The 27995-nt window shown below is 48.4% G+C and overlaps 1 protein-coding gene across 2 annotated transcripts in view; it reads left to right on the top strand.

Moving 5' to 3' along the window:
- The window catches only part of ARHGAP1 (Rho GTPase activating protein 1), a 159048-nt gene extending 148469 nt beyond the window's left edge, over positions 1-10579 (top strand). For both annotated transcript variants that reach the window (XM_069221697.1, XM_069221698.1), the window contains exon 13: positions 4964-10579. In XM_069221697.1, the coding sequence (XP_069077798.1) occupies positions 4964-5158 (195 nt within the window). In that variant the 3' untranslated portion in view covers positions 5159-10579. The remainder of the gene's footprint in view (positions 1-4963) is intronic.
- Positions 10580-27995: the final 17416 nt, after the last annotated feature.

Consider the following 27995-nt stretch of genomic DNA (forward strand, 5'->3'; position numbering starts at 1 on the left):
ATTCTCAGGGAGCCACACTCTGGTCAGGGTACACTGACTTCTGGACAGTGACTGCTCACAATGATCTACTCTCTGGACAATGTACACTCACAGGAATCTACTCCCTGGACAGGGTAGACATACAAGGAGCCACTCTCTTGATAGTGTACACTCACAGGAAGCCACTCTCTGTACAGTGTACACTCACAGGGATCCACTCTCTGGGCAGTGTATACTCACAGGGAGTCTCTTTCTGGACAGTGTACACTTAGAGGGATCTACTCTCTGGACAGGGTACACTCAGAGCCACTCTGCACAGTCTACGCTCACAGGGATCTAGTCTCCGGACAGTGTACACTCACAGAGATCTACTCTCCGGACAGTGTACACTCGCAGGGATCTACTCTGGACAGTGTACACTCCCAGGGATCTATTCTCTGGACAGTGTACACTCACAGGGATCTACTCTCTGGTCAGTGCACAGTCACAGGGATCTATTCTCAGGGCAGTGTACACTCACAGTGATCTACTCTCAGGACAATGTACACTCACAGGGAGCCACTCTCTGGACACAGTACGCTCCCAGGGATCCACTCTCTGGACAAGGTACACTCACAGGGAACCACCCTCTGGACACGGTACACTCACAGGGATCTGCACTCAGCGCAGTGTACACTTACAGGGATCCACTCTATGGCCAGTGTACACTCACAGGGAGCCACTCTATAGCCAGTGTACACTCATAGGGAGCCACTCTCTGAACAGTGTACACTCACAGAGGTCTACTCTCTGTACAGTGTACACTCACAGAGGTCTACTCTCTGTACAGTGTACACACACAGAAATCTACTCTCTGGACAGTGTACACTCACAGAGGTCCACTCTCTGGACAGTGTGCACATACAGGGAGCCACTCTCTGCACAGTGTATATTCACAGGTGACACTCTCTGGACAGTGTATATTCACAGGGTGGCACTCTATGGGAAGTGTACTCTCACAGGGATCCACTCTCTGGACAGTGTACGCTCACAGGTATCCACCCTCTGTACAGTGTACACTCACAGGGATCCACTCTCTGGGCAGTGTATACTCACAGGGAGTCTCTTTCTGGACAGTGTACACTTAGAGGGATCTACTCTCTGGACAGGGTACACTCAAAGAGAGCCACTCTGCACAGTCTACGCTCACAGGGATCTAGTCTCTGGACACTGTACATTCACAGAGATCTACTCTCCGGACAGTGTACACTCACAGGGATCTACTTTGGACAGTGTACACTCACAGGGATCTGCTCTCTGGACAGTGTACACTCACAGGGATCTACTCTCTGGTCAGTGCACAGTCACAGGGATCTATTCTCAGGGCAGTGTACACTCACAGTGATCTACTCTCAGGACAATGTACACTCACAGGGAGCCACTCTCTGGACACAGTACGCTCCCAGGGATCCACTCTCTGGACAAGGTACACTCACAGGGAACCACCCTCTGGACACGGTACACTCACAGGGATCTGCACTCAGCGCAGTGTACACTTACAGGGATCCACTCTATGGCCAGTGTACACTCACAGGGAGCCACTCTCTGAACAGTGTACACTCACAGAGGTCTACTCTCTGTACAGTGTACACTCACAGAGGTCTACTCTCTGTACAGTGTACACTCACATAGGTCTACTCTCGATACAGTGTACACTCACAGAAATCTACTCTCTGGACAGTGTACACTCACAGAAATTTACTCTCTGGACAGTGTACACTCCCAGGGGTCCACTCTCCGGACAGTGTACACTCACAGGGGTCCACTCTCCGGACAGTGTGCACTCACAGGGAGCCACTCTCTGCACAGTGTATATTCACAGGGGACACTCTGGACAGTGTATATTCACAGGGTGACACTCTCTGGGAAGTGTACACTCACAGGTATCCACCCTCTGGACAGTGTACACTCACAGGTATCCACCCTCTGGACAGTGTACACTCACAGGGATCCACTCTCTGGACAGTGTACACTCACAGGAAGCCTTTCTCTTGACAGTATACACTCACGGGAAGCCACTCTCTGGAAAGGGTACTCTCACAGGGATCTACTCTCAGGACAGTGTACACTCACAGGGAAGCACTCTCTGGACAGTACACTCACAAGGAGCTACTTTTTGGACAGTGTACACTCTCAGGGATCTACTCTCTGCAGTGTACACTCACAGGGATCCACTCTGGACAATATACACTCAGAGATCTACTCTCCGGACAGTGTACACTCACAGGGATCTACTCTCTGGACAGTGTACACTCAGGGATCTACTCTCTTGACAGTGTACACTTACAGGTATCTACTCTCTAGACACTGCACACTCCCAGGGAGCCACTCTCTGGACAGTGTACACTCACAGGGGGCCACTCTGGACAGTGTACACTCACACGGTTCCACTCTCTGGACAGTGTACACTCATATGGAGCCACTCTCTGGACAGTGTACACTTACAGGTATCTACTCTCTAGACACTGCACACTCCCAGGGAGCCACTCTCTGGACAGTGTACACTCACAGGGGGCCACTCTGGACAGTGTACACTCACACGGTTCCACTCTCTGGACAGTGTACACTCATATGGAGCCACTCTCTGGACAGTGTACACTTGCAGGGATTTACTCTCTGCACAGTGTACACTCCCTAGGATCTACTCTCTGGACATTGTACACTCACAAGGAGCCACTCGCTGGCTAGTGTACACTCACAGGTAGCCATATTCTGGTCAGAGTACACTCACACGGAGCCACTCTCTGGACAGTGACTACTCACAGGGATCTACTCTCTAGACAGTGTACACTCACAGGGATCTACTCTCTGTACAGTGTACACTCACAGGGATCTACTCTCTGGATAGGGTAAACTTACGGGGAGACACTCTCTTGACAGTGTACACTCACAGGAAGCCACTCTTTATAGTGTACACTCACAGGAAGCAACTCTCTGGACAGGGTACACTCACAAGGAGCCACTCTCTGGTCACTCTACACTCACAGGGATTTACTCAGTGGACAGTATACACTCACAGGGAACCACTCTGGACAGTGTACACACACGGATTCACTCTCTGGACAGTGTACACTCACCATGATCTACTGCAAAATGTACACTCACAGGTAGCCACTCTGGACAGTGTACACTCACAGAGAGCCACTCTGGATTGTGTGCACTCACAGGGAGCCACTTTCTGGACTGTGTACACTCACAGGAAGCCACTCTCTGGGCAGTGTACATTCACAGGAAGCCACTCTCTGGGCAGTGTACACTCACAGGAATCTACTCTCCGGATAGGGTAAACTTACGGGGAGACACTCTCTGGACAGTGTACACTCACAGGAAGCCACTCTCTGGACAGGGTACACTCACAAGGAGCCACTCTCTGGTCACTCTACACTCACAGGGATTTACTCAGTGGACAGTATACACTCACAGGGAACCACTCTGGACAGTGTACACAGACGGATTCACTCTCTGGACAGTGTACACTCACCATGATCTACTGCAAAATGTACACTCACAGGTAGCCACTCTGGACAGTGTACACTCACAGAGAGCCACTCTGGGCTGTGTACACTCACAGGGAGCCACTTTCTGGGCTGTGTACACTCACAGGGAGCCACTTTCTGGGCTGTGTACACTCACAGGGAGCCACTTTCTGGGCAGTGTACATTCACAGGAAGCCACTCTCTGGGCAGTGTACATTCACAGGGAGCCACTTTCTGGGCTGTGTACACTCACAGGGAGCCACTTTCTGGGCTGTGTACACTCACAGGGAGCCACTTTCTGGGCAGTGTACATTCACAGGAAGCCACTCTCTGGGCAGTGTACATTCACAGGAAGCCACTCTCTGGGCATTGTACATTCACAGGAAGCCACTCTCTGGGCAGTGTACACTCACAGGAAGCCACTCTCTGGGCAGTGTACACTCCTAGAGAGCCACTCTCTCTACATTGTACACTCACAGAGAACCACTCTCTGGTCACTGTACGCTCACAGGGATCCCCACTCTAGACACTGTACACTCACAGGATTAAGACTCTGCATAGTGTACACTTACAGGGATCTACTCTCTGGACAGTATACACTCGCAGGTGTCCAGTCTCTGGACAGTACACTCACAAGGATTTACTCTCTGGGCAGTGTACACTCACAGGGATCAATTCTATGGACAGCGTACACTCACACGGATCCACTCTTTGGACAGTGTACACTCACAGGAGGCCTCTTTGGACAGTGTACACTCACAGGGAGCCACTCTCTGGACAGTGTATATTCACATCTCTAAACTATGCCCTTATATAATGAACCACTCACTAACTGATTGATTTTGCTCAGTGGGAACCCTTCAAGGGATTAGAGTGTCTTAGAGCCCTTACTGTGTGGTACTGTGTGGGAGAGTGTCTGTTAAACTCTCACTGTGAGGCCATCCCTGTGGGTGAGAGTGCCCTGGAGCCCATCACAGTGGGTGAGAGTGCCCTGTAGCCCATCACTGTGGGTGAGAGTGCCCTGGTGTCCCTTACTGTGCTAGAAAGTGTTCACTATCCTCTCAGTACATGAGGGATTGCTCTGGTGTCCTTCATTGTGGGGGAGTGCCTGGGAGCCCCTTACTGATGGACGGAGTACCCTTTTGGGGAGCCCTGCTCTGTGAATTCATTTTTATAAAGCAAGTCTTCTCTTTGGAACAGAGTGGCACTACCGGATGTGGGCACCACACACTTACCAGGCAGGGTTGGTGTCCTCCTAGGACAGCCTGTCCTCAATGGAACCCCTCTTTGTTTGACATAGTATGATCGCAGGACATGCTTGTCGCAGGTCCTTTTGCCATGTGTACTTGGGGGTCCCCATGAGATTCTTTGTGAGAGATCTGTGTGTGAAGTCCCTGCTAACAGTATTTTCAGGTGTAAACTCCTAGCATTAGCTGCTTCTGACATTCTTGTTTTAACCACTCCCTCAGGTGTCTGAAAACCAAGAGCAAAACAAAATGACCAACGTCAACCTGGCTGTTTGTTTCGGCCCCAACCTCCTGTGGGTGAAAGATGCTGCCACCAACCTGAAGGTCATCAACCCCATCAACTCTTTCACCAAGTTTCTTTTGGACCACCAGGGGGAGCTCTTCCTGCCATCTGAAGCCTTGGTTCCTGAGGCCTGAGTGCACCTCTAGCGGAAGTTCTTCCTGGCCATGGAGTCCTTAGTGCCAGGGGCCTGAGTGAACCACCAGGAAGGGCCCTTTGTGGCACCCGAGGCTTTGGCATCCTAGGCCTGAGCTCCCCAGTAACTGTTCACCAATGACTGAGCTGCATTTTCTTCTTTACTGTGCCACTTGCAACACTATTGGGTCACTGGGCAACTGTCCCTCTGGAGCAAGTAAGGCCGAAACCGTCCTCCAAGAAGTCTGATCCAAAGTGTCCGATGAGTGGCTCTGCTTCTGTGCGACCCCGTGCTCAGAATGTAATGTTGTACGTGAATGAACCCGTGCTTGGACCATAGACCAGTGTGTGGCTGATCCCATGCTTGGACCGTAAACCAGTGTGTGGCTGACCCTGTGCTAGGACCGTAAACCAGTGTGTGGCTGACCCTGTGCTAGGACCGTAAACCAGTGTGTGGCTGACCCCGTGCTTGGACCGTAAACCAGTGTGTGGCTGACCCCGTGCTAGGACCATAAACCAGTGTGTGGCTGACCCCGTGCTTGGACCGTAAACCAGTGTGTGGCTGACCCCGTGCTAGGACCGTAAACCAGTGTGTGGCTGACCCTGTGCTTCGACTGCCAACCAGTATGTTACTGACCTTTGCTTGGACCGTAAACCAGTGTGTGGCTGGCACCGTGCTTGAACTGTAAACTAGTGTGTGGCTGACCCCGTGCTTGAACCGTAAACCAGTGTGTGGCTGGCACCGTGCTTGAACTGTAAACTAGTGTGTGGCTGACCTTGTGCTTGAACCGTAAAGCAGTGTGTGGCTGACCTTGTGCTTGGACCGTAAACCAGTGTGTGGCTGACCTCGTGCTTGGACCGGAAACCAGTGTGTGGCTGACCCTATGCTCGGACTGGAAACCAGTGTGTGGCTGATGCCGTGCTAGGACCGGAAACCATTCTGTGGCTGACCCTGTGCTTGGACCGTAAACCAGTGTGTGGCTGACCCCGTGCTTGGACCGTAAACCAGTGTGTGGCTGACCCCGTGCTTGGATCGTAAACCAGTGTGTGGCTGACCCCGTGCTTGGACCGTAACCAGTGTGTGGCTGACCCCGTGCTCGGACTGTAAACCTGTGTGTGGCTGACCCTGTGCTTGGGCTGTAAACCAGTGTGTGGCTGACCCCGTGTTTGGAGCGTAAACCAGTGTGTGGCCTACCCTGTGCTAGGACCGTAAACCAGTGTGTGGCTGACGCCGTGCTAGGACCGGAAACCATTCTGTGGCTGACCCTGTGCTTGGACCGTAAACCAGTGTGTGGCTGACCCCGTGCTTGGACCGTAAACCAGTGTGTGGCTGACCCCGTGCTTGGACCGTAAACCAGTGTGTGGCTGACCCCGTGCTTGGACCGTAAACCAGTGTGTGGCTGACCCCGTGCTCGGACTGTAAAGCAGTGTGTGGCTTACTCCGTGCTTGGACTGTAAAGCAGTGTGTGGCTGACCCCGTGCTTGGAGCGTAAACCAGTGTGTGGCCTACCCTGTGCTAGGAGCGTAAACCAGTGTGTGACTGACGCCGTGCTAGGAGCGTAAACCAGTGTGTGGCTGACCCCGTGGTAGGACCGTAAACCAGTGTGTGGCCTACCCTGTGCTTGGACCGTAAACCAGTGTGTGGCTGACGCCGTGCTAGGACAGTAAACCAGTGTGTGGCTGACGCCATGCTAGGAGCGTAAACCAGTGTGTGGCTGACGCTGTGCTAGGAGCGTAAGGCAGTGTGTGGCTGACCCCGTGCTTGGAATGTATACTTGTATGCGAGTGCGCCCAGGCTTGGGCCATGACTGTGTGTCTGACTCCATGGTCTGAATGTAGTTGTGTATGAGAGTGACCCAGTGCTTGCACAGTGACCCTGTGTGGGGCTGACCCCATCGTCAGACTGTACCATGATTGTGAGTCACACCATGCTTGGACTGTAAACCCATGTGTCATTGATTGCATGCATGGACTGTAGCTCTTTGTTACTCCTCCCCATGCTCAGGATGCAATGATTTGTGCCTGTGATACTGTGCCTCGATTGTTACCTTGCGTGCCAGCTGTTTAGTACAGAGGCTGCAGTCCTGTCATTTCTTTGTCGCGGGCTCCATGCTTAGACGTTTGTGCTTTGATGTAATCATGTCTTTGAGTTTGTGCACTGCGCACAAATGTTCTGTGAGTGTTGTCCAGACCCTAGTTGGGGAGAAAGGGCTTCAGGCTTGAATCCCTGTACTGGGATTGTCAATTCTTCTCCCCTTGAATCCCTGTGCTGGGATTGTCAATTCTTCTCCCCTTGTCAATGCCACCATTAATGTGAGTACACTGCCGGTACGTGTGTGTGTGTGTATTATGGGTTCTCTGCATTTGTTAGTAGCACTGATGTGTGTCTGATGCTACATTTGTTATGTCAAGTTGGAGGGCACACACCAAGTAACTGCCTTCCTCCCTAGCGCCTTCCCTGGGGATTCCTGGCACTGTCATTTTGGAATGAAGGCCCCTTGAACATAAATGAAAAGCAGCTGGTCTGAGCACTACAGCCTCTTTCCTATTCTCCTCACATTTTTCTAAAATGTCCAGTCCTGTCCTGCTCCATGGTTAATGTTCCATGTTGGACTCTGCTGCTTATGAGTGTGGACAAACATCAGTTCTGGTACCCTATGCTGAAAGCATGTGAAACAGTTCACAGCCTGCCAAGGACTACTTTCCTTGCGTGTGTGATTATAGGCAGCAAAGGTTGTGACCAGGTATTGTCGTGAGCCGTGTGCACTGTTACTTCAGGGATACTGTCCTGGGCTGTTGTGAGAATGGACACCATTACTAATGGGTTGGTGCCCCCTGTTGCTGCCATCAGTGGGCAGTGTTCCTCAAGGGCTGCTGTCCTGGGCTGCTGTGAGAATGGACACCATTACTAACTTGTTGGTGCCCCATGTTGCTGCCATCAGTGGGCAGTGTTCTTCAAGGGCTGCTGTCCTGGGCTGTTGTGAGAATGGACACCATTACTAATGGGTTGGTGCCCCATGTTCTTGCCATCAGTGTGCAGTGTTCAAGGGCTGCTGTCCTGGGCTGGTAGAAGTGTGAAAGCCGCCAGAAGGGTTGGTGCCTGGTGTTGCTGTGAGTCCTGGCACTGTTATCTGTTAGTTACTTCTTTGGGGTTTTGTTACTCAAGGTTGGTGTCCACTGATGATGTGAGGAGATGGACACAGTGCTGTGTTGGCCTGGTCACCATTGCTCTAGGGCTGCTCTCCTATGCAGATGCGAGTATAACAAGGTTACCTGATGGTGATGCCTTTGGCTGGTGTGGGCGCACTTACTTGTCGACTTTTACAAGCGCAGATTTCAGTATCAGTGTTTTTAAATTCTTCCATTCCACTCCCACATGCCACTGTTTAGGTAATATTATGATTCTACCCTACCTAATACTCCAAGACCACCCATATCACTTTCTACTCACATGTTTCTGTCCAGGCAACATTAGCACATTCCACACACAATTCCCGGCAGCATCTTAACCTCCTACAGCTGCTTCTCTCCATACATCATCCCCATCAGACTCAGCCAGTTCTGCCCCTGCATGACCCGCTGCAGACCACGATTGGTCCATTCCATGATGATTAATATTCCTTTCATCTTTGCACACCTCTCTGTCGACCAACATTATCCCATTCCACCCTTGCCATTCCATGTACCATCTAGGTCCTTTGTACCCCATGGCAGCCCATTCCATCACCATACCACTTTGCAGATCAACTTCATCTTATTCCGCCAAGGTCATGCTCCTTTCTCAAACTAACGTTATAACATTCCCTTTGCAAACATGCAGTTAAACAGCATTATTCCATTCCACATGTAACCACTTGTACACAGCTCTGCAGACCAGCAAGACCACAGACCAGTCTCTCACCACACCAGCCTTTTTCTGTTTCACCATTCAACACTCCACTGGCCACCAGTATCCTAATCCACCCTTATGCAGTCCTCTGCAGATAATGCATGCATTCTACCCCTGCATGCTCACATGAACATATTATCGCATATGGCTTCTACATGTCCCTCAAATGCCACCAACTCCTCTGCAGGTCACCATCTGATGCCCTTATTCAGGCATTGGTGCATACCATGCCCACACTCACCCCTCTTCATTTGTTCAGTTGCAACCATTAGCCCACACATCTTTCATATGCCCCTTTAAAGATCACTGTAGCCTTCCCCTGTTCAGGCAACAGTATCCTTGGTCATTCCCACATGTCCATATAGGGCACTACTCACTGTTTATCTTCATGCTCTTTTAGAGACTACTGTCACATGGCTGCTAGGGACCACCATCACACAAATCTTGAGAGGCCACCATCACTTGCACTTCTAGAGATCACCATCACATGAATCTTGAGAGGCGATCATTGCTTGCCCCTGTAGAGACCAACATTCCCCTTAGAAGACCAACATTGCATAACCCTCTAGAGACCAACATCATATTCCCTCTGAGTGACCAACATCTTGTTCCCCTAAAGACTCATCCTCCACACCCCAGATGCTCCTAACCAAATGTAGGTTTCCTAACACACGTGTTCCACTCTGTATACAATATTACACCGTTCCACCCTCATATACTTCTCTTGCGTTCGTCTTCCTTTGCTTGATCAGGTTCAGGGCTATTTCCACTAGATGGTCAGTATATTCACCCAGCCTCTGTGTCCTCCCGGCAACCCAGCAGACCAGAGTGCTGCTTCCATCAAGCATAAAGATTGAAATCTCAAAGGTGAACACACTTATGCCAACAGCACAAGCATTTGAGCTGGTAGAGTGAGTGATGTAGATGCTGTGGATGCCTGGAGCTAGGCTTTGTCATTTTTGTAAACTTGTTTCAAATGTTGCATTGTGATAAGAACTCCGTAGAAGGAACCAGTGCTTGTCAGGGGGCCACTGGTGCCTTGGAAGAGTGGGGTTAGTTTGCCATTGCCAAAGGCCTGTGAGGGTTGGCTGCTCTGGTCGGTTCAGCTCTTCCACTTCTTGGGATGGGGTTCAAAAGGTGTCTGCTGCAGATAAACGCATCTGCACCGCCCACCCTCTAAGTTCAGATCTGCCAAAGGAGACACCCCACAGGCTCTCCATCAAAGAATGTCCTCATCTGGCTAGTGTGGCCCAAGAGCCTGGCCAGGACCTCACCATGGCAATGCAGGCTGGATGGGTTTAGCCAGTTTCTGTAGAGGCCAAATGCTCCCTCACACCCTTTCCAGGTGGACCCGCCCTCCTGCCCTGTTAATAATTATATATTTTTAAAGGTGAAAAGTATGTTTTTGTAATCCGCTCCTCACACCTATATCACCCTTCATTGTACACGTACGCCTTCGCTTTTTACTCTGCTTTTGTTTCACCGTTTGCACTTTTTGTACTCTTAATATTGTTATTAAAGAATGAATCTGAAAGTTTTTGTATTTTTGCCGATGGTGCTCGTTTCAAATACTTCATCCATTCGGTTATCAGCTTTTGAGGACCGATAACCTCCAGTGGGAGCTCTGGGGGCAGCAGTATGATCCTGGGAGTGTTTTAGGCCCATGCTTTTGATAAATGGAGAGATTTTCCCCAGTGAAGATCCCTTAATCCTCACTCTGCCTCACGGCGGTTTGCTAGAATCCATGTTTGATCGACCTGAAATAAGCCTACCTTCTGTAGGAATTTAACAAGCCTGAAGTCTCAGGGTTTTTGATTCTTGCACACAGTTTAATGATTTAAGTATCACAATAATGTAGTAAATCTGGTTTAAGGATCAGGAGTTATAAATTAAAGGAATCTGAATGTTTTTTAAATCAACTGCAGCCTTTGGAAGTAAACAAGTAAACAAACTAAAGATAATGCTTCTCTGGCTGCCCTGCATTCATTGTAGACGCGCAAATATAGCAGAGCCCCTCAGTTTAAAAGACAATGAACCTTGGAAGATACTGTCACCTTAAAATCAATTTATCACTCACTTTCAGGCCAATATTTATGATTAGAAGGAGCTGATTAATAAATGTCCAAAGCTAGAGACTGGTTCTTCAGATTTCAAGCTGAAGGTTCTCCCCACATACTCGGGCCTACAGCAGAATATCAGCAGCAGCGCGTGACGAGGGTCCCTCAGCCACAGCACCAGCTCCCTCAGTGCACAGAGCTTTATTCACTCTCCAAACTCAGCTGATGGTTCACATGAGCTGGCTAAGGAATATCCAGTTGCTACTGGTCTGCTGGAGTTGTTCCAGGTGGACGCAACTTCCTGTCCTTTGCATGTCAGGAAATAAGTTCCATAACATGCTGACTGTTTTAACAAGAGATCATTTTTCTTAGCATTTCAGGTCCAGAGATTCAGGGGCAAATGGGGGTCCATCATTCCATAGTGGTTTTACCAGGCAGAAGATGGCTCCTTCCAACAGGGGACCGCTAGTCTTCAGTACAGGTCTCTGAATGGAAAGTGACTGCGCATAGTTTTCAGAGGCACCTCTCAGCTATGATTGGTGAGAACGTCTAAACAAATCTGGCAACATTTTCCCACCATTTCCACCTAGGTTTTACCAGTCTAACCGGTTTCCTTTCTCAGAAACAGTAGGTAAGAGGAATCCCAGAGTTCTGTATGTTACAGACATCCAAGATACAAGATCTAAGTCTGACTAAGAAGCCCCCCGCACTGCTCCAATAGGTAGCCCTGTCATGCCCGAGAACATTAAAGACAAATTACTCACATTTCGTCCCACCCACTCCCACCCGTTGGTGAAATGCTCCCAATCTTCTGTCAAATCACCTTCCTTCAAAAACTGTGATTTTTATGGTTCTCCGTTTTCAGGCATATATAATAGGTTTAGTTTAGGGAATGCTTTGAAGTGTGATTGCAGGAGTCTTCGCTGCTGGATGACATTATGAATTTCTCATGTATTGTCATGTAATCACACTTGACTGAATTCTAAGAATGTCAAATATGCCATCTTAGTAGCAAAATCTGAATACTCTAGTGCAGTGGTTCCCAACCTGTGGTCCGGGGACCCCTGGGGCTCCACGAAGCCTTCTCAGGGAGTCCGCGAGACCCTAGAAAATTAAAAAATATTAACAAATATTGACAAATTAGGTCCCCAGCATCCAGTAATGACTTAGGCGGGGGTCCCCGGATTCTAATGATGATTCAGTGGGGGGGGTCCCTGGGTTCCATTAATGTTAAAGTGGGGGTCCACAGAAATCAAAAGGTTGGGAACCACTGCTCTAGTGAAATGCATGTGCAGTAGGCAGCTGCTTAGCAGTTTCTCACTACGCAGAGGTGCAGATATCTTCCATCTAACGACCCAAATCAGAAATGTGCCGGAGGAAGATCCCAGAACATGGATTTCCTTAAAGGCAGAATCCTTCTAGTAGTGGGGTGCAGGACATTTGTAGACCAGGCACAGGAGTTTGAAATTGATTCAGCGCTCCAGAGGCAGCCTGAGCAGAATTGTGTTGTATTTAATGAGTCTAAGAATGGGGTGCACGGTGGCGTTCAACATTTATCGGATTTATTTCAACAAATACAGTGAGACCAGTGTACATGGACCACCGTAATCTAACTGTGCATTATGAAGTACAGACTGCATTTTGACCAGATTCTGCAGGGATAGGTCAGTGGACCTCGCGAAGCAGATAAGCTTGAATATACCTTGTTGAACCGCAGTGCCAAGAATCTCATCCCAGAAAAGCTCCATCTTTCTAACTTTGCTGGACCGCACTACTCTCAAGATGCTGGAGGTGGAGGAGCAATCAAGGTGTAGAGCTCCCACAAAGAACAAGCATGTGAGCGCTAGTACCAGTGTGCTATAGCCATGTTGTACAGCAGTATGGACGTTAATGGCGTGGATTAGGGTAGAGTAGCGTAGAGGAGAGTGGCACAGAGTAGAGTCGAGTGGCATGAAGTGGTGTAGAGCAGAGTGGTGTTGAGTTAGGTGGCATAGAAGGTCATTGTGTTGGGTTGTGTTGAGTGGTGTGAAATGGTGTAGTGTGGAGTGGAGGAGATTTGAGTGGGGTGGAGTGGTGTAGAGCGGTCTGGCATAAAGTGGCATAGCGTAGAATGGAGTGGATTGGAGTGGCTTAGAGTTGAGTGGTATAGAGTAGAATGGCGTATTGTAAAGTGGAGTGGAATGGAGTGACGTAGAGTAGCATGGTGGTGTGTGGAGTGATTTGGCATAAAGTTCCATAGAGTGGCTTTGCATGGAGCAACGTGGAGTACATTAGAATGGAATTAAGTGGGACTTTGTGGAGTGACATAGAGTGGTGTGGTATAGAGTAGAATGGCATAGTGTACAGTGGAGTGGAATGGAGTGACGTACCGTAGAGTGGTATTGTGTGACGTGAAGTGGCGTAGAGTTCCATAGAGTAGCATTGCATGGACGGGAGTGGAGAGGAGTACATGAGAGTGGCTTTGAGAGGGACTGTGTGGAGGTGAGTAGACTGGAGTGGATCAGCTTAGAATGGAGTAGCATAGAGTAGTACAGTCGTGGGTGTTAGTAACTTAAACAAGGAACCAAACTTAAAATCAAAGTAAAGGTACGAGGCAGGGATGAATGGCTGACAGGCGGCGAAAATTGGCACGCAGCGACCAGCATCATGAAAGCGTAAATGTTGTTAGTGTGACTTTTATACACTCTAATCCTACCCATGTAAAATGTATTTTTATTTTAGTTGTACGAATAAGCTGAAAGATGCAGGTGTAGATAAACAGTGTCCAAAAATGTATTTAAAAAAAGAACGGATGGAGAAAGCAGCATTAGAACTGGAAACAGACAAAGTGTCCTGAAACCCGTACCTCAATCACAGCACTATCAGTGGATGAACACTAATTAAGGTGAATCACCCTGCGCTTGGTCCATGCTCCACGGCAATAAAAAGAAATGACTCCCGGCACCCACTGCCCAATTAGGAAGCAGCAAAGAAGAGTGACAGTGAAGACAGACAGATGGTAAGCAATTGGCTGGCTCCATGCCCTTTATTACAAACAATACCCTTGAAAGCGAGAATGCATGCGCGAGACCGAAAAATTATCAATCCCCGAAATGCAGAGACTGATTTACCAAAGAATTTAATCTAATCGGTTTCAACCAGATCATCACTACATACAGCTAAGTAGAACCACAGTGGTGAAACAGTTTTGTATCTATTAAAAGCAAAATAAGAGCCTCATAGAAAAATCTCAATATTTTCCGAGCTCCAAGGTGGAATCTCGCTGAGTACCAGCAGGTTCATGCATTCGAGAACTGGACTGAAACATATCTAGTGCGCTGCACTACCCTCAAGCTGGCAGAGGTGTGGGAGCGATCCAGGGGGAGAGCTGGACTTCAGCCTGGTGGCTTCCTTCACCAGTTGACAAAAATAAAATGTAAATGTAAATTCGTACTTGTAAAGCGCACTCGGACCCTAAGGTATCGAGTCACTGAATGCATACCGCTGTGGAACCCCTCCTGGCTTTTCCCTGTGAAGTGCCCACTCCTGGGCAACCCCCAAGGTGAAGCCAGGCATCCCAGCGCTGTTGGGGCCGTTGTGGAGATTAAGCAAGCTATTGCCCAGAGTTACAGAGTGGGACCCATGAATTAGATTAGGCACTGAGGCGAGAAATATCCTGTCCAGGGAAATTGAGCCCAAGAACTGCTGAGGCAGGAATTGAACCCTGGTCCCAGGCCAGATCTCTGCATCAGGGTCTGCCTCTCTAACCATTGTGCCACACTTCTCCACTTGTTATGTTATACATATTTGTAAGTTGTTCATTCAGCAACTGGTATGTCCTCTTGGAACCAACTGGATTCAGTACCTCTCGATCTGGTTCCGTGTGTTCCCTCAAAGACCTGATCTGGTGGGTTTTTTGGGTTATGGTTGGTAGCAAGCGATGTGAGCATACTAGATGCTTAGTTGATGCTGTGTTTTAAGCAGGTATGTCATTGATTAACAATGTATGTGATAGCCGTGCTTGCGGAACTGAACACCGCTGATCTTTGGCACGTAATATGTCTGGCCGAGGGTCTGTAAAGAAATGTCAATGTGTATAATGGAAAAACTACTCCAGGTATGAGGAGGGTTGTCAATTGACAAGCCCCAAGCTTCTCTTTAGTACCAGGTGAAGACAGTTGACCCTATTGTGTGGAGAAGAAGATGTCTGAGAGGACATATCGTTGGCAGTATTGTTTTATTTTATAACTTTTTACTGTGATTGTACGCGATTTGGAAGAAAATGGCAGTCGCCCAGATACAGTGAATGGCGAGCACCAAGAAATGCTGAAGACCAAAATATTCCCAAAGCTTCACTGTAAACAGCTTGAATGGACCATTGCAAAAGGGATGATTAATCACTGTTGCAGCATTGTGATGTGTTATCATAGTAAGAGTGACATCTGGAGCAGCATTTAAGTGTCACCCAGGTACATTGACATTAGTTCCCTTCTTTCCACACCTTTGTATGCTGATCAGGTGCGAGCTCCTAACTTTTTCTTACAAGTTGCTGAGATTTTTTTGGCAAAATTATTTTCCAGAGTGCAAGGGAATGCATCCCCTCCTAAAACTACAGGGATTATGCCTGTAGGGACTCTTGCAAGCAGGTGCCTGTGGCAGGTCCTTGAGAGGAATGTCTCTAGTGTTTGGGTTCGGGCCACAACTCCAGGTCATGCGAGCAGTGTACCCTTATGCAACTGAATGCGATTTGGGAACGTAAACCCAAGATGTACATCACCAAATGCTGTAGGGAGTCATGTAAGTCCCATTCCTGCTCTAAGTTAGGAACTCAGACCCCTTCCCACTCTCAGGGCTACTCTTGCAACATCTCTCTCACCACATTCCCATTCTTTGAGTAAGTCAAAGTCCCCAAAAAAAAAAAAGAAAACCTTAAGGTGTCCACGCAGGCCTTATTCCAGCCTCACCACTCTCCCTCTCAGAAGCCACGAGGATGTCAAGGAAGGTGCCTCTCCATCGCACTTCCAACCCCTTCAAAGAACCGATTCTACAGTTGATCGTGATGCACTCCAAATTTCCGGGGCCATCTGCAACACTGAAACAGATTAAGGCATTCAAAGATCATCTGTTGCAAATCTCTGGCACCCTGCCATATCCCTCTAGTGCTCCTTCAGGCCTTGTGGATCTGTGTAGGCCTCTTTTGGGGTTAACACCGGTGGTGCCTCTCAAACTAGTTTCGGGTTCAGCATCAACTCTGGAGACACCTCCACATCTGGCAGCGTGACCCACGCAGGTTCCTGCTACCGCTAAGCCGGCACCAATGCCACCGATGTCAGAGCAGGATGTCAATCCTATTGTCCTGTCCCACTCTGAGCGAATCCCACATCCTGGAGCAGTGACAACACAACTGGCCTCTGTTTGTTATGACTTAGACAAAACAGCACCCATGCCTAGGATTCACACTCCAGAGCACCAATAATTTTCATGCATTGATAAGTTTGGTGACCACTCACTCCCCTGCACATCCTAGGCCAGTGGTTCTTAACCTTTTCACTTCTCCGGATCCCCACTTAATTATTACTGGAACCTGGGGACCCCCACTTAATCATAATTGGAATTCAAGGACCCCCATTGAATAATTATTGGAAGCCGGGGACTGTGGCCTAAGAATTTTTAATGATTTGAACCGCAAAACACTTCATAAAAAATACAGAAACAAAATTGAAATATTAATAGGAAGGTTCGAGCGTTTCTAAATTCAAGAGGCAACTCATCACCCATACTGTATTCTGTTTGGTGCGCTTGCACTGCTCCGACGAATCAATTTGAGGATGCAAACTTCATTTTTGGCCTCCATTATGACATCCCTTAACATTCACAGTACGGTTAAAATTTTTCATTTACAAATTTTGCTTAATTAATGTACACTTTATTAATCTGTTAATGTTATTTAATTTTCCAAGTCGTTGCAGCCCCCCTAAGTAGATTTCGCAGACCCCCAGGTGTCCTCAGACCACAGGTTAAGAACCACTGTCCTTGACGATGCCCTCTGAACCACAGACGAAGATGATACCTAACTCCTGATATACCTCTCAGTTGCCTTTTCTCATTCCACTCTCATACGCACTCCATAGCCTCAAATGGGAATTACCAGCAACGTTCTTCACTGGTTCTCCTGATACCTTTCCAGCCGAAACCTGTTTGCTCACATGGGCGCCTCCACGTCCCAAAAGATCTTGATCACCTGTGCAGTCCCGCCGGGTTCCATATTGTCCCCTGTCATCTACAACCACCACCGCTAGGTGGTCTATGCAGAGATAACAACATCAAGATTTATCGATATGCCGATGATACACAACTCTGCTTAAAAGTCTCCTCTGTCTCAGACATCCAATCCCTTAAGCACCTCCTACACATCATTCATACCTGGATGTCCAGCACCCACTCAAAGCTCAACCCAACCAAGACAGACTCCCTGTTATTTGCCAAGAACATCATACAGGTGTAGGAGGCTGGCCCTTTATGTAGTGTGCAAAGGTAAGCACAGGGGGTCCAAGCAACCACACTAAATAACCTAATGGTCGAGCAGTTAGGCCAATCTTGGAGAAGTGCAAAGCATTTGTTGTACCCACAGCATCAATCTTGCAACTCACACTCTCAAAGGAATAACTCGAGACCAATTGTTTAAGTACTTTTCAAGAAATGGATTTTTGAAGTTTAACAAAAATAGTCTTTTTGAGCGTAACTACACACCATAGGAATCAATGGAGGATAACCTGATAAATACATAGAAAATCGTACAGTAGGTTTACCAAGTTCTTCTTTTGTAGGTTGGTTGAGGACATCCGTGGGCACATGTGCCAGCAGGAGAAGTTCAGGCGGTTCTGATTCCGACGGGAGCAGTGGAGAAAGGTCTCTGGAACTGGTGCAGGGCCACTGTGGGGACCACTTGGAAACGCACTGCACGGTAAGATTAAAGGTGAAACTTGGGGGTCCCCATTTAAGTGTCTAGGTCACAAGGGATACAGGGGACCTTTAGAACACCACTGAATCCTCAGTGCAGGGCAGAGGTCGGTCGGGTGCAGAGCGAGTTGGTGAGCCAGGAGCTGTGTGCAAGGATGCCCTCGGAAAGAGGAGGTAGGTTGGTTTGAGGGTCGATTGCAGGAAAGCAGGGGCACTCTGGTGGGAGGTCCGGATTGTTTCTGAATTCCCTTGACTGGGGCTTCCTTCTGTTCCTTTTACAGTCCTGGGCGGACTGTTTTTCTCGGTGTCCGAAGTTAGGTGACTAATATCAGGTTAATGGTTTGGTTCAGCCACTAGAGGCCGCAGTGCTACCAAACTTGGCACACAGGCAGGGTTTGTCCTCGTGGTCATCGTGTGGAGTTTGGTCTGGCTGCGGCGTCCGGTTCCAGAGTTAGCGCCTGGTCAGTGAAGTGAACCTCACTGGCTTGTTGTTTCCTTGTGGATTTAGAGTGGTACCTCCCCTCTGGAGGGAGTTCTCTGGCAGTTTGTGAAGCTTGGAGGCCCTCTGGGGTTCTTTAGAGTTTTTCCAGTTGTCCAGCACCTCCTCAGTGGCGATTGTCAGGTACTGGGTGCAGCAGGCAGGGTTTGGTGCCTTTTCTTTGATGCTGCAGGTCCACAGTTCTCGTGCCCTGGATCTTCTTGGAGCTGGTCTTCTTCTGTCCATCGAATCTAAGTTCTTGATCTAGGGATACACACTAAATATTGTATTTATGGGCGTCTTAGGCGGAACCTGGTAGTGACCAATGGGTCATCTATCTTAGGGTGGCTATACCCACAAAGTGACCACTTCTGGCGGGCAGAAGTCACTTCCCTACATCCGATTGGCTATTTTCCTTTCATCCAAGATGGAGGAAAATTAAATGGAGGGTCCATCTCACATGCAGTACATTAGGGGTGGTGCGTGCCAGGTAGGGACACTCCTCCTATCCTTTGTTTGAATTTCCCGCCAATGCTCCGGCCAAAAGTGAGGATTTGCAACGCGGCGGCCATCATCTGCTAGCAGCAGGCCTGGGGTCTATTTTAAAGGTGGTAAGCGCTTTGAAGATCTTCAAAAGGGCAGTGTACATTCCTAAGGGAGGGGTTGTTAGCACCTCCACCCAGGAAGGGCTTTGTTCTACATCCCAGAGGGCAGAGGCCCTCACCCCAGGGGTGCAGATTTGTGTCTGGAGGTGGCAAGCTGGATGTGACCGGCCAGCAACCATTCCAAGGTAGTTAGCTTTTGCTGGGGGCACCTTTAAGTTGGCCCCTGGGTACTTTTGGTAAGAAATCAGCTTCAGAGTGTCAAAGGCCCTTTCACAACTCACTGTCCAGTTAAGCTTTTTGGGCGTTTTCTTGGAGTTTAACTCTGTGAGAGGGGCAACTATGGTGCCATAATCCTTCAGAAATCTCCTATAGTACCCACTCGAGCCAATGAATGCCCTAACCTGTGTGGGTTGTGGGAGCTTCCCAATCCAGAATGATCTGGATCTTGGGCTGAAGGGGGTGCACTTGGCCTCCCCCAACCAGGTGGCCCAAGTAAAAAAAAAAATGTTTCCCTGTACTATCTGGAACTTACTGGCATTGATAGTGGGGCCTGCCTTCTGCAGAGGCTCAAGGACCTTTCCTAGGTGGATCAGGTGATCCTTCCAGGTGGAACTATAGACAGCTATGTCATCCAGATAAGCTGCACTAAAAGATTCCAGTCCAGCAAGGACTTGGTTCACCATCCTCTGGAAAGTGGCAGGCACATTCTTTAATCAAAGGGCATAACAGTGAACTGATAATGCTCACTAGGAGTCGGAAATGCTGACCTCTCTTGCTCCTGGCGTCAGGCCAGTCTGCCAGTACCCAGATGTTAAGTCAAAAGTACTCAGATATTTGGCTGCCCCTAGTCTGTCTATGAGCTCATCAGCTCTTGGGATTGGGTGTGCATCAGTTTTGGTAACAGAGTTGAGGTCCCTGTAATCCACGCAAAACCTTATTTCCCTTTTCTCTCCTTTGGAGTGAGGTTTTGGGACTACAATTACTGGGATAGCCCAGGGACTCTCACAGGGTTCAATGACACCCAAATCCAATATCTTTTTAACTTCTATCTGGATGTTCTCTCTGACGTGGTCTGACTTACTGTAGATTTTGTTTTTGACAGGCAAGCTTTCTCCAGTGTCCACATCATGGGTACACCAGTTTGTCTTTCCAGGGGCCATGGAGAGTAACTCAGCATACTGGTTGAGGACTTGCCTGCAGTCAGCCTGTTGTTGCTATGTGAGGGTGTCTGATAAGACCACACCATCCACAGAACCATCTTGTGGGTTGCTGGAGAGCAGATCGGGGAGAGGCTCACTCTCATCCTCCTGTCCCTCATCTGTAACCATGAGCATAGTCACATCAGCTCTACCATAGTAGGGTTTTAGGTGGTTGACTAAAATTCTTCTTTTGGGATTTTTGCAACTGCCTAAGTCAACTAAATAAGTGACCTCCCTTTTTCTTTTAAGATTGGGATAGGACCCAGAATATTTGTCCTGGAGGGTCCTTGGAGCAAAAGGTTTCAACACCCAAACTTTCTGCCCTGGTTGGAACTCAACCATAGCAGCTTTTTGGTCATACCAAAACCTCTGCAGATCTTGGCTGGCCTGAAGGTTTATGCTGGCTTAGTCCATGTGCTGGAGGCTGGACTGGCTTGTAGTGAGTACCAAGGGGTACTTGCACCTTGCACCAGGCCCAGTTATCCCTTATTAGTGTATAGGGTGTCTAGCAGCTTAGGCTGATAGATAATGGTAGCGTAGCAGAGCAGCTTAGGCTGAACTAGGAGACGTGTGAAGCTACTACAGTACCACTTAGTGTCATATGCACAATATCATAAGAAAACACAATACACAGTTATACTAAAAATAAAGGTACTTTATTTTTATGACAATATGCCAAAGTATCTTAGAGTGTACCCTCAGTGAGAGGATAGGAAATATACACAAGATATATATACACAATAGCAAAAATATGCAGTATAGTCTTAGAAAACAGTGCAAACAATGTATAGTTACAATAGGATGCAATGGGGAAATATAGGGATAGGGGCAACACAAACCATGTACTCCAAAAGTGGAATGCGAACCACGAATGGACCCCAAACCTATGTGACCTTGTAGAGGGTCGCTGGGACTATTAGAAAATAGTGAGAGTTAGAAAAATAACCCTCCCCAAGACCCTGAAAAGTGAGTGCAAAGTGCACTTAAGTTCCCCTAAGGACTAAGAAGTCGTGTTAGAGGAATAATGCAGGAAAGACACAAACCAGCAATGCAACAACTGTGGATTTCCAATCTAGGATACCTGTGGAACAAGGGGACCAAGTCCAAAAGTCACAAGCAAGTCGGAGATGGGCAGATGCCCCGGAAATGCCAGCTGCGGGTGCAAAGAAGCTTCTACTGGACAGAAGAAGCTGAGGTTTCTGCAGGAACGAAAAGGGCTAGAGACTTCCCCTTTGGTGGACGGATCCCTCTCGCCGTGGAGAGTCGTGCAGAAGTGTTTTCCCGCCGAAAGAACGCCAACAAGCCTTGCTAGCTGCAAATCGTGCGGTTAGCGTTTTTGGACGCTGCTGTGGCCCAGGAGGAACCAGGAGGTCGCAAATTGGACCAGCAGAGAGAGGGGACGTCGAGCAAGACAAGGAGCCCTCTCTGAAGCCGGTAGCACCCGGAGAAGTGCCAGAAACAGGCACTACGAGGATGCGTGAAACGGTGCTCGCCGAAGTTGCACAAAGGAGTCCCACATCGCCGGAGACCAACTTAGAAAGTCGTGCAATGCAGGTTAGAGTGCCGTGGACCCAGGCTTGGCTGTGCACAAAGGATTTCCGCCGGAAGTGCACAGGGGCCGGAGTAGCTGCAAAAGTCGCGGTTCCCAGCAATGCAGCCCAGCGAGGTGAGGCAAGGACTTACCTCCACCAAACTTGGACTGAAGAGTCACTGGACTGTGGGGGTCACTTGGACAGAGTCGCTGGATTCGAGGGACCTCGCTCGTCGTGCTGAGAGGAGACCCAAGGGACCGGTAATGCAGCTTTTTGGTGCCTGCGGTTGCAGGGGGAAGATTCCGTCGACCCACGGGAGATTTCTTCGGAGCTTCTGGTGCAGAGAGGAGGCAGGCTACCCCCACAGCATGCACAAGCAGGAAAACAGTCGAGAAGGCGGCAGGATCAGCGTTACAGAGTTGCAGTAGTCGTCTTTGCTACTATGTTGCAGTTTTGCAGGCTTCCAGCGCGGTCAGCAGTCGATTCCTTATCAGAAGGTGAAGAGAGAGATGCAGAGGAACTCGGCTGAGCTCATGCATTCGTTATCTAAAGTTTCCCCAGAGACAGAGACCCTAAATAGCCAGAAAAGAGGGTTTGGCTACCTAGGAGAGAGGATAGGCTACTAACACCTGAAGGAGCCTATCAGCAGGAGTCTCTGACGTCACCTGGTGGCACTGGCCACTCAGAGCAGTCCAGTGTGCCAGCAGCACCTCTGTTTCCAAGATGGCAGAGGTCTGGAGCACACTGGAGGAGCTCTGGACACCTCCCAGGGGAGGTGCAGGTCAGGGGAGTGGTCACTCCCCTTTCCTTTGTCCAGGTTCGCGCCAGAGCAGGGGCTAAGGGGTCCCTGAACCGGTGTAAACTGGCTTATGCAGAATTGGGCACATCTGTGCCCAACAAAGCATTTCCAGAGGCTGGGGGAGGCTACTCCTCCCCTGCCTTCACACCATTTTCCAAAGGGAGAGGGTGTAACACCCTCTCTCAGAGGAAGTTCTTTGTTCTGCCATCCTGGGCCAGGCCTGGCTAGACCCCAGGAGGGCAGATGCCTGTCTGAGGGGTTGGCAGCAGCAGCAGCTGCAGTGAAACCCCAGGAAGGGCAGTTTGGCAGTACCAGGGTCTGTGCTACAGACCACTGGGATCATGGGATTGTGCCAACTATGCCAGGATGGCATAGAGGGGGCAATTCCATGATCATAGACATGTTACATGGCCATATTCGGAGTTACCATTGTGAAGCTACATATAGGTAGTGACCTATATGTAGTGCACACGTGTAATGGTGTCCCCGCACTCACAAAGCTCAGGGAATTGGCTCTGAACAATGTGGGGGCACCTTGGCTAGTGCCAGGGTGCCCTCACACTAAGTAACTTTGCACCTAACCTTTACCAGGTAAAGGTTAGACATATAGGTGACTTATAAGTTACTTAAGTGCAGTGTAAAATGGCTGTGAAATAACGTGGACGTTATTTCACTCAGGCTGCAGTGGCAGGCCTGTGTAAGAATTGTCAGAGCTCCCTATGGGTGGCAAAAGAAATGCTGCAGCCCATAGGGATCTCCTGGAACCCCAATACCCTGGGTACCTCAGTACCATATACTAGGGAATTATAAGGGTGTTCCAGTATGCCAATTAGAATTGGTGAAAATGGTCACTAGCCTGTTAGTGACAATTTGAAATAAATGAGAGAGCATAACCACTGAGGTTCTGGTTAGCAGAGCCTCAGTGAGACAGTTAGGCACTACACAGGGAACACATACATATAGGCCACAAACTTATGAGCACTGGGGTCCTGACTAGCAGGGTCCCAGTGACACACAACAAACATACTGAAAACATAGGGTTTTCACTATGAGCACTGGGCCCTGGCTAGCAGGATCCCAGTGAGACAGTGAAAACACCCTGACATACACTCACAAACAGGCCCAAAGTGGGGGTAACAAGGCTAGAAAGAGGCTACTTTCTCACACAACCCCCCCCCCCCAAACGAAGGACAATAAGGCTAACCTTGGCCAGTTGAGACTTTATTGTCTAAGTGGTGATAAGTAGAGAGTAGCTCTGCAATAGACTGGTTACTCCCTTTATCATCCACTATATGGTTACTTCCCTGTGGGGATGTAAACCACCCTGTTTGAAGTTTTTTAGCTAAGCAACAATGTGAAGATGTATTTTCAGAGTTTCTATCAGTAAGTTTTAGTTTAGAGCAGTGGGAATTATCCCCTGAACCTATTTGTAATGATGGAAATGCCAGACAGGGATGCTGTCTCAGTAAAGCCATAGCTGGGCAAAAACTTTGTCCATATGGCTGGAAGAGAGAACAGGGATGCTGTTTCTCTTGGGTTGGAGCAGGGCAGGGATGCTGTCCTATGAGCTCCACACTAGGGCAGGGATGCTGTCCTAAGTGTTGTGAGGCAGTGCAGAGTTTCTGCACTAAAGTTTCTCTGGGAGGGTTGGAGGGATGCTCCATGTTAACTAAAATGGTGCTCTTTTTGTCACCAATGTTAGTTATCCCACAGAGAGGTACTTCTACCCCAGGGAGTCCAGCTTTGCCAGCTGATGATTCCCTTGGAACAGGTGCCACCCCAGGAGAGGTTTCTCCCACCACAGGAATGGTATCCTGAATGGTAGGGTGGTTAGGGGATACTGTGATACCCTTTTTACCTGTTGATGGAGAGGGATCCTGAGTTTTCAGGCCTTCTCTCCTTTGCTTTTTCATTTCAGTAGAAATGAAGGGGACAATTCCTCTGGGATGCCCAGCATGGCTGCATGGGCATAAAACTCTACATCAGCCCAACCTGAGGCCTCTAGGTCATTACCTAAGAGACAGTCTACAGGTAAGCTAGGTGATACCACCACTTGCTTAGGGCCAGTAACTCCACCCCAACTAAACTGAATTATAGCTAAGGGAAGAAACTTAGTGGAGTTATGGACATCAATAATCTTATACTGTTGTCCAATGATGTGTTGTTCAGGAGCCACTAGGTTTTCAGTCACCAAAGTGATACTGGCACCTGTGTCCCTGTAGGCCAAGGCCTCAACACCATTTATTGAAACTGTCTGCCTGTACTTATCCATTGTAAGGGGACAAGCAGCCAGTGTGGCAAGGCCAATGCCACTAGGTGTGACAGAAACTGTCTTGGGACTGACTACCCCAGTTTCTACTATGGACCCATAAGTGAACCCAACTACACCCTTAACTTGACTGTTGCCAGCAGTCCCACCACTAGTACCACTACTGCTAGGGGCACTAGAGCTTGATGTATTAGTGGTGGTAGGCTCAGGGGGTTTACCTGGACAGGACTTATCCCCTGGCCTATGGCCTCTGTTTTTACACACAAAGCACCAAGGCTTTTTAATGTGTGCAGGTTGAGAAGAAGAGGAAGAATTAGTTTTATCCCCACCCTCTGAAGAGTGTTTAAGATTTGAAGTGGGATCTTTGGTTTTACCCTTATCCCCATGCTTATCTTGAGATTTTTCACCATCTTTCTTCTTAGTGTTCTCTTTGTCACCCCCTGTATGAACTTTTCTGTTCACCCTTGTTCTGACCCATTTGTCTGCCTTCTTTCCCAATTCTTGGGGAGAGGTCAGATCAGAGTCTACCAGGTACTGGTGCAACAAATCAGACACACAATTATTAAGTATATGCTCTCTCAGGATTGTGTTATACAGGCTTTCATAATCAGTAACTTTACTGCCATGTAACCACCCCTCCAAGGCCTTCACTGAATGGTCGATGAAATCAACCCAGTCTTGTGAAGACTCCTTTTTGGTCTCTCTGAACTTTATCCTGTATTGTTCAGTGGTTAAGCCATAACCATCCAGGAGTGCATTCTTAAGAACTGTAAAATTATTGGCATCACTTTCTTTCACAGTAAGGAGTCTATCCCTACCCTTTCCACTAAATGATAGCCATAGGATAGCAGCCCACTGCCTTTGAGGGACATCCTGTACAACACAGGCCCTCTCAAGTGCAGCAAACCACTTGTTAATGTCATCCCCCTCCTTATAAGGGGGAACTATCTTATGCAGATTCCTGGAATCATGCTCTTTTGCAGGATGACTATGGGGAATACTGCTGCTGCCACCATGGGTTTCTAAACCCAACTTCTGTCTTTCCTTCTCTAATTCTAAAGACTGTCTATCCAAATCCAGCTGTTGCTTTTTAAGCTTCAGTCTGGTTTGTTCCACTCTCAATCTATTGAGCTCCCTTTCTAACAATCTGTCATCAGGGTGGGTGGGAGGGACATGCCTTGAAACAGAAGTATGGTGAGAATGGACAGAAGGAGACCTGTCCCTTACAGAGGGCACCCTAACAGCTTGGCTAACAGAAACATCAGTACCACTGTGGTGTGAGTAAATGCTTTTGCTATGATGAGACAACACTATTTGTATGGTGTGACCCAACATCATTACCAACTATGCTAGACTGTCTAGTAATGGGCAGGCTAGGAATTTTCTTTCCTGAATCTTTTCCTGGGGGAGTCCCTGGATCAGATTGAGAACCATTAGCTACTTTTTCAACAGATGGGGCACTTCTTGCCTTATCTTGTTCTCTAAGCATGTTAAGTAACAATTCCAAGGAAGGATTCTTCCCTACACTCAAACCTCTCTCTATGCAGAGACTCCTTGCACCTTTCCAGCTAAGGTGATCATATGCAAGTTTGGACAGATCAACATTTTGGCCTGTGCCAGACATTTTTAGAGAGAGTTAAAGTGATAGAAAAAGAGAAAAAGTTTGTCAGAGCTTTTAGAAAGACTGAGAAAAAAACTTTTTAGAACTTTTTGAAAGTTTAGAAGTACTTTTCAGCACTTAGAAAAGAGTGAAAAGAGGAAATGCAAAACTTTTTGGCTATGTGTATATACACTGACCTTGTTTTGTATATTTTTCTCTTATGAAAAGTACAATGACAAGAGTGGTAAGTAGTCTCAAAGCACTTATCCCACCGCTGCACAACCAATGTAGGAGGCTGGACTGGCTTGTAGTGAGTACCAAGGGGTACTTGCACCTTGCACCAGGCCCAGTTATCCCTTATTAGTGTATAGGGTGTCTAGCAGCTTAGGCTGATAGATAATGGTAGCTTAGCAGAGCAGCTTAGGCTGAACTAGGAGACGTGTGAAGCTACTACAGTACCACTTAGTGTCATATGCACAATATCATAAGAAAACACAATACACAGTTATACTAAAAATAAAGGTACTTTATTTTTATGACTGTAAGGAAATGCCTCCTTGGCATGGTTGCCCCCTGACTTTTTGCCTTTGCTGATGCTATGTTTACAATTGAAAGTGTGCTGAGGCCTGCTAACCAGGCCCCAGCACCAGTGTTCTTTCCCTAACCTGTACTTTTGTATCCACAATTGGCAGACCCTGGCATCCAGATAAGTCCCTTGTAACTGGTACTTCTAGTACCAAGGGCCCTGATGCCAAGGAAGGTCTCTAAGGGCTGCAGCATGTCTTATGCCACCCTGGAGACCTCTCACTCAGCACAGACACACTGCTTGCCAGCTTGTGTGTGCTAGTGAGGACAAAACGAGTAAGTCGACATGGCACTCCCCTCAGGGTGCCATGCCAGCCTCTCACTGCCTATGCAGTATAGGTAAGACACCCCTCTAGCAGGCCTTACAGCCCTAAGGCAGGGTGCACTATACCATAGGTGAGGGTACCAGTGCATGAGCATGGTACCCCTACAGTGTCTAAACAAAACCCTAGACATTGTAAGTGCAGGGTAGCCATAAGAGTATATGGTCTGGGAGCCTGTCAAACACGAACTCCACAGCACCATAATGGCTACACTGAAAACTGGGAAGTTTGGTATCAAACTTCTCAGCACAATAAATGCACACTGATGCCAGTGTACATTTTATTATAAAATGCACCCCAGAGGGCACCTTAGAGGTGCCCCCTGAAACTTAACCGACTATCTGTGTAGGCTGACTAGTTTTAGCAGCCTGCCACAAACCGAGACATGTTGCTGGCCCCATGGGGAGAGTGCCTTTGTCACTCTGAGGCCAGTAACAAAGCCTGCACTGGGTGGAGATGCTAACACCTCCCCCAGGCAGGAATTGTCACACCTGGCGGTGAGCCTCAAAGGCTCACCTCCTTTGTGCCAACCCAGCAGGACACTCCAGCTAGTGGAGTTGCCCG

Source organism: Pleurodeles waltl, chromosome 3_1, assembly GCF_031143425.1.
Source record: "Pleurodeles waltl isolate 20211129_DDA chromosome 3_1, aPleWal1.hap1.20221129, whole genome shotgun sequence".
NCBI classification, from domain to species: Eukaryota; Metazoa; Chordata; class Amphibia; order Caudata; family Salamandridae; genus Pleurodeles; species Pleurodeles waltl.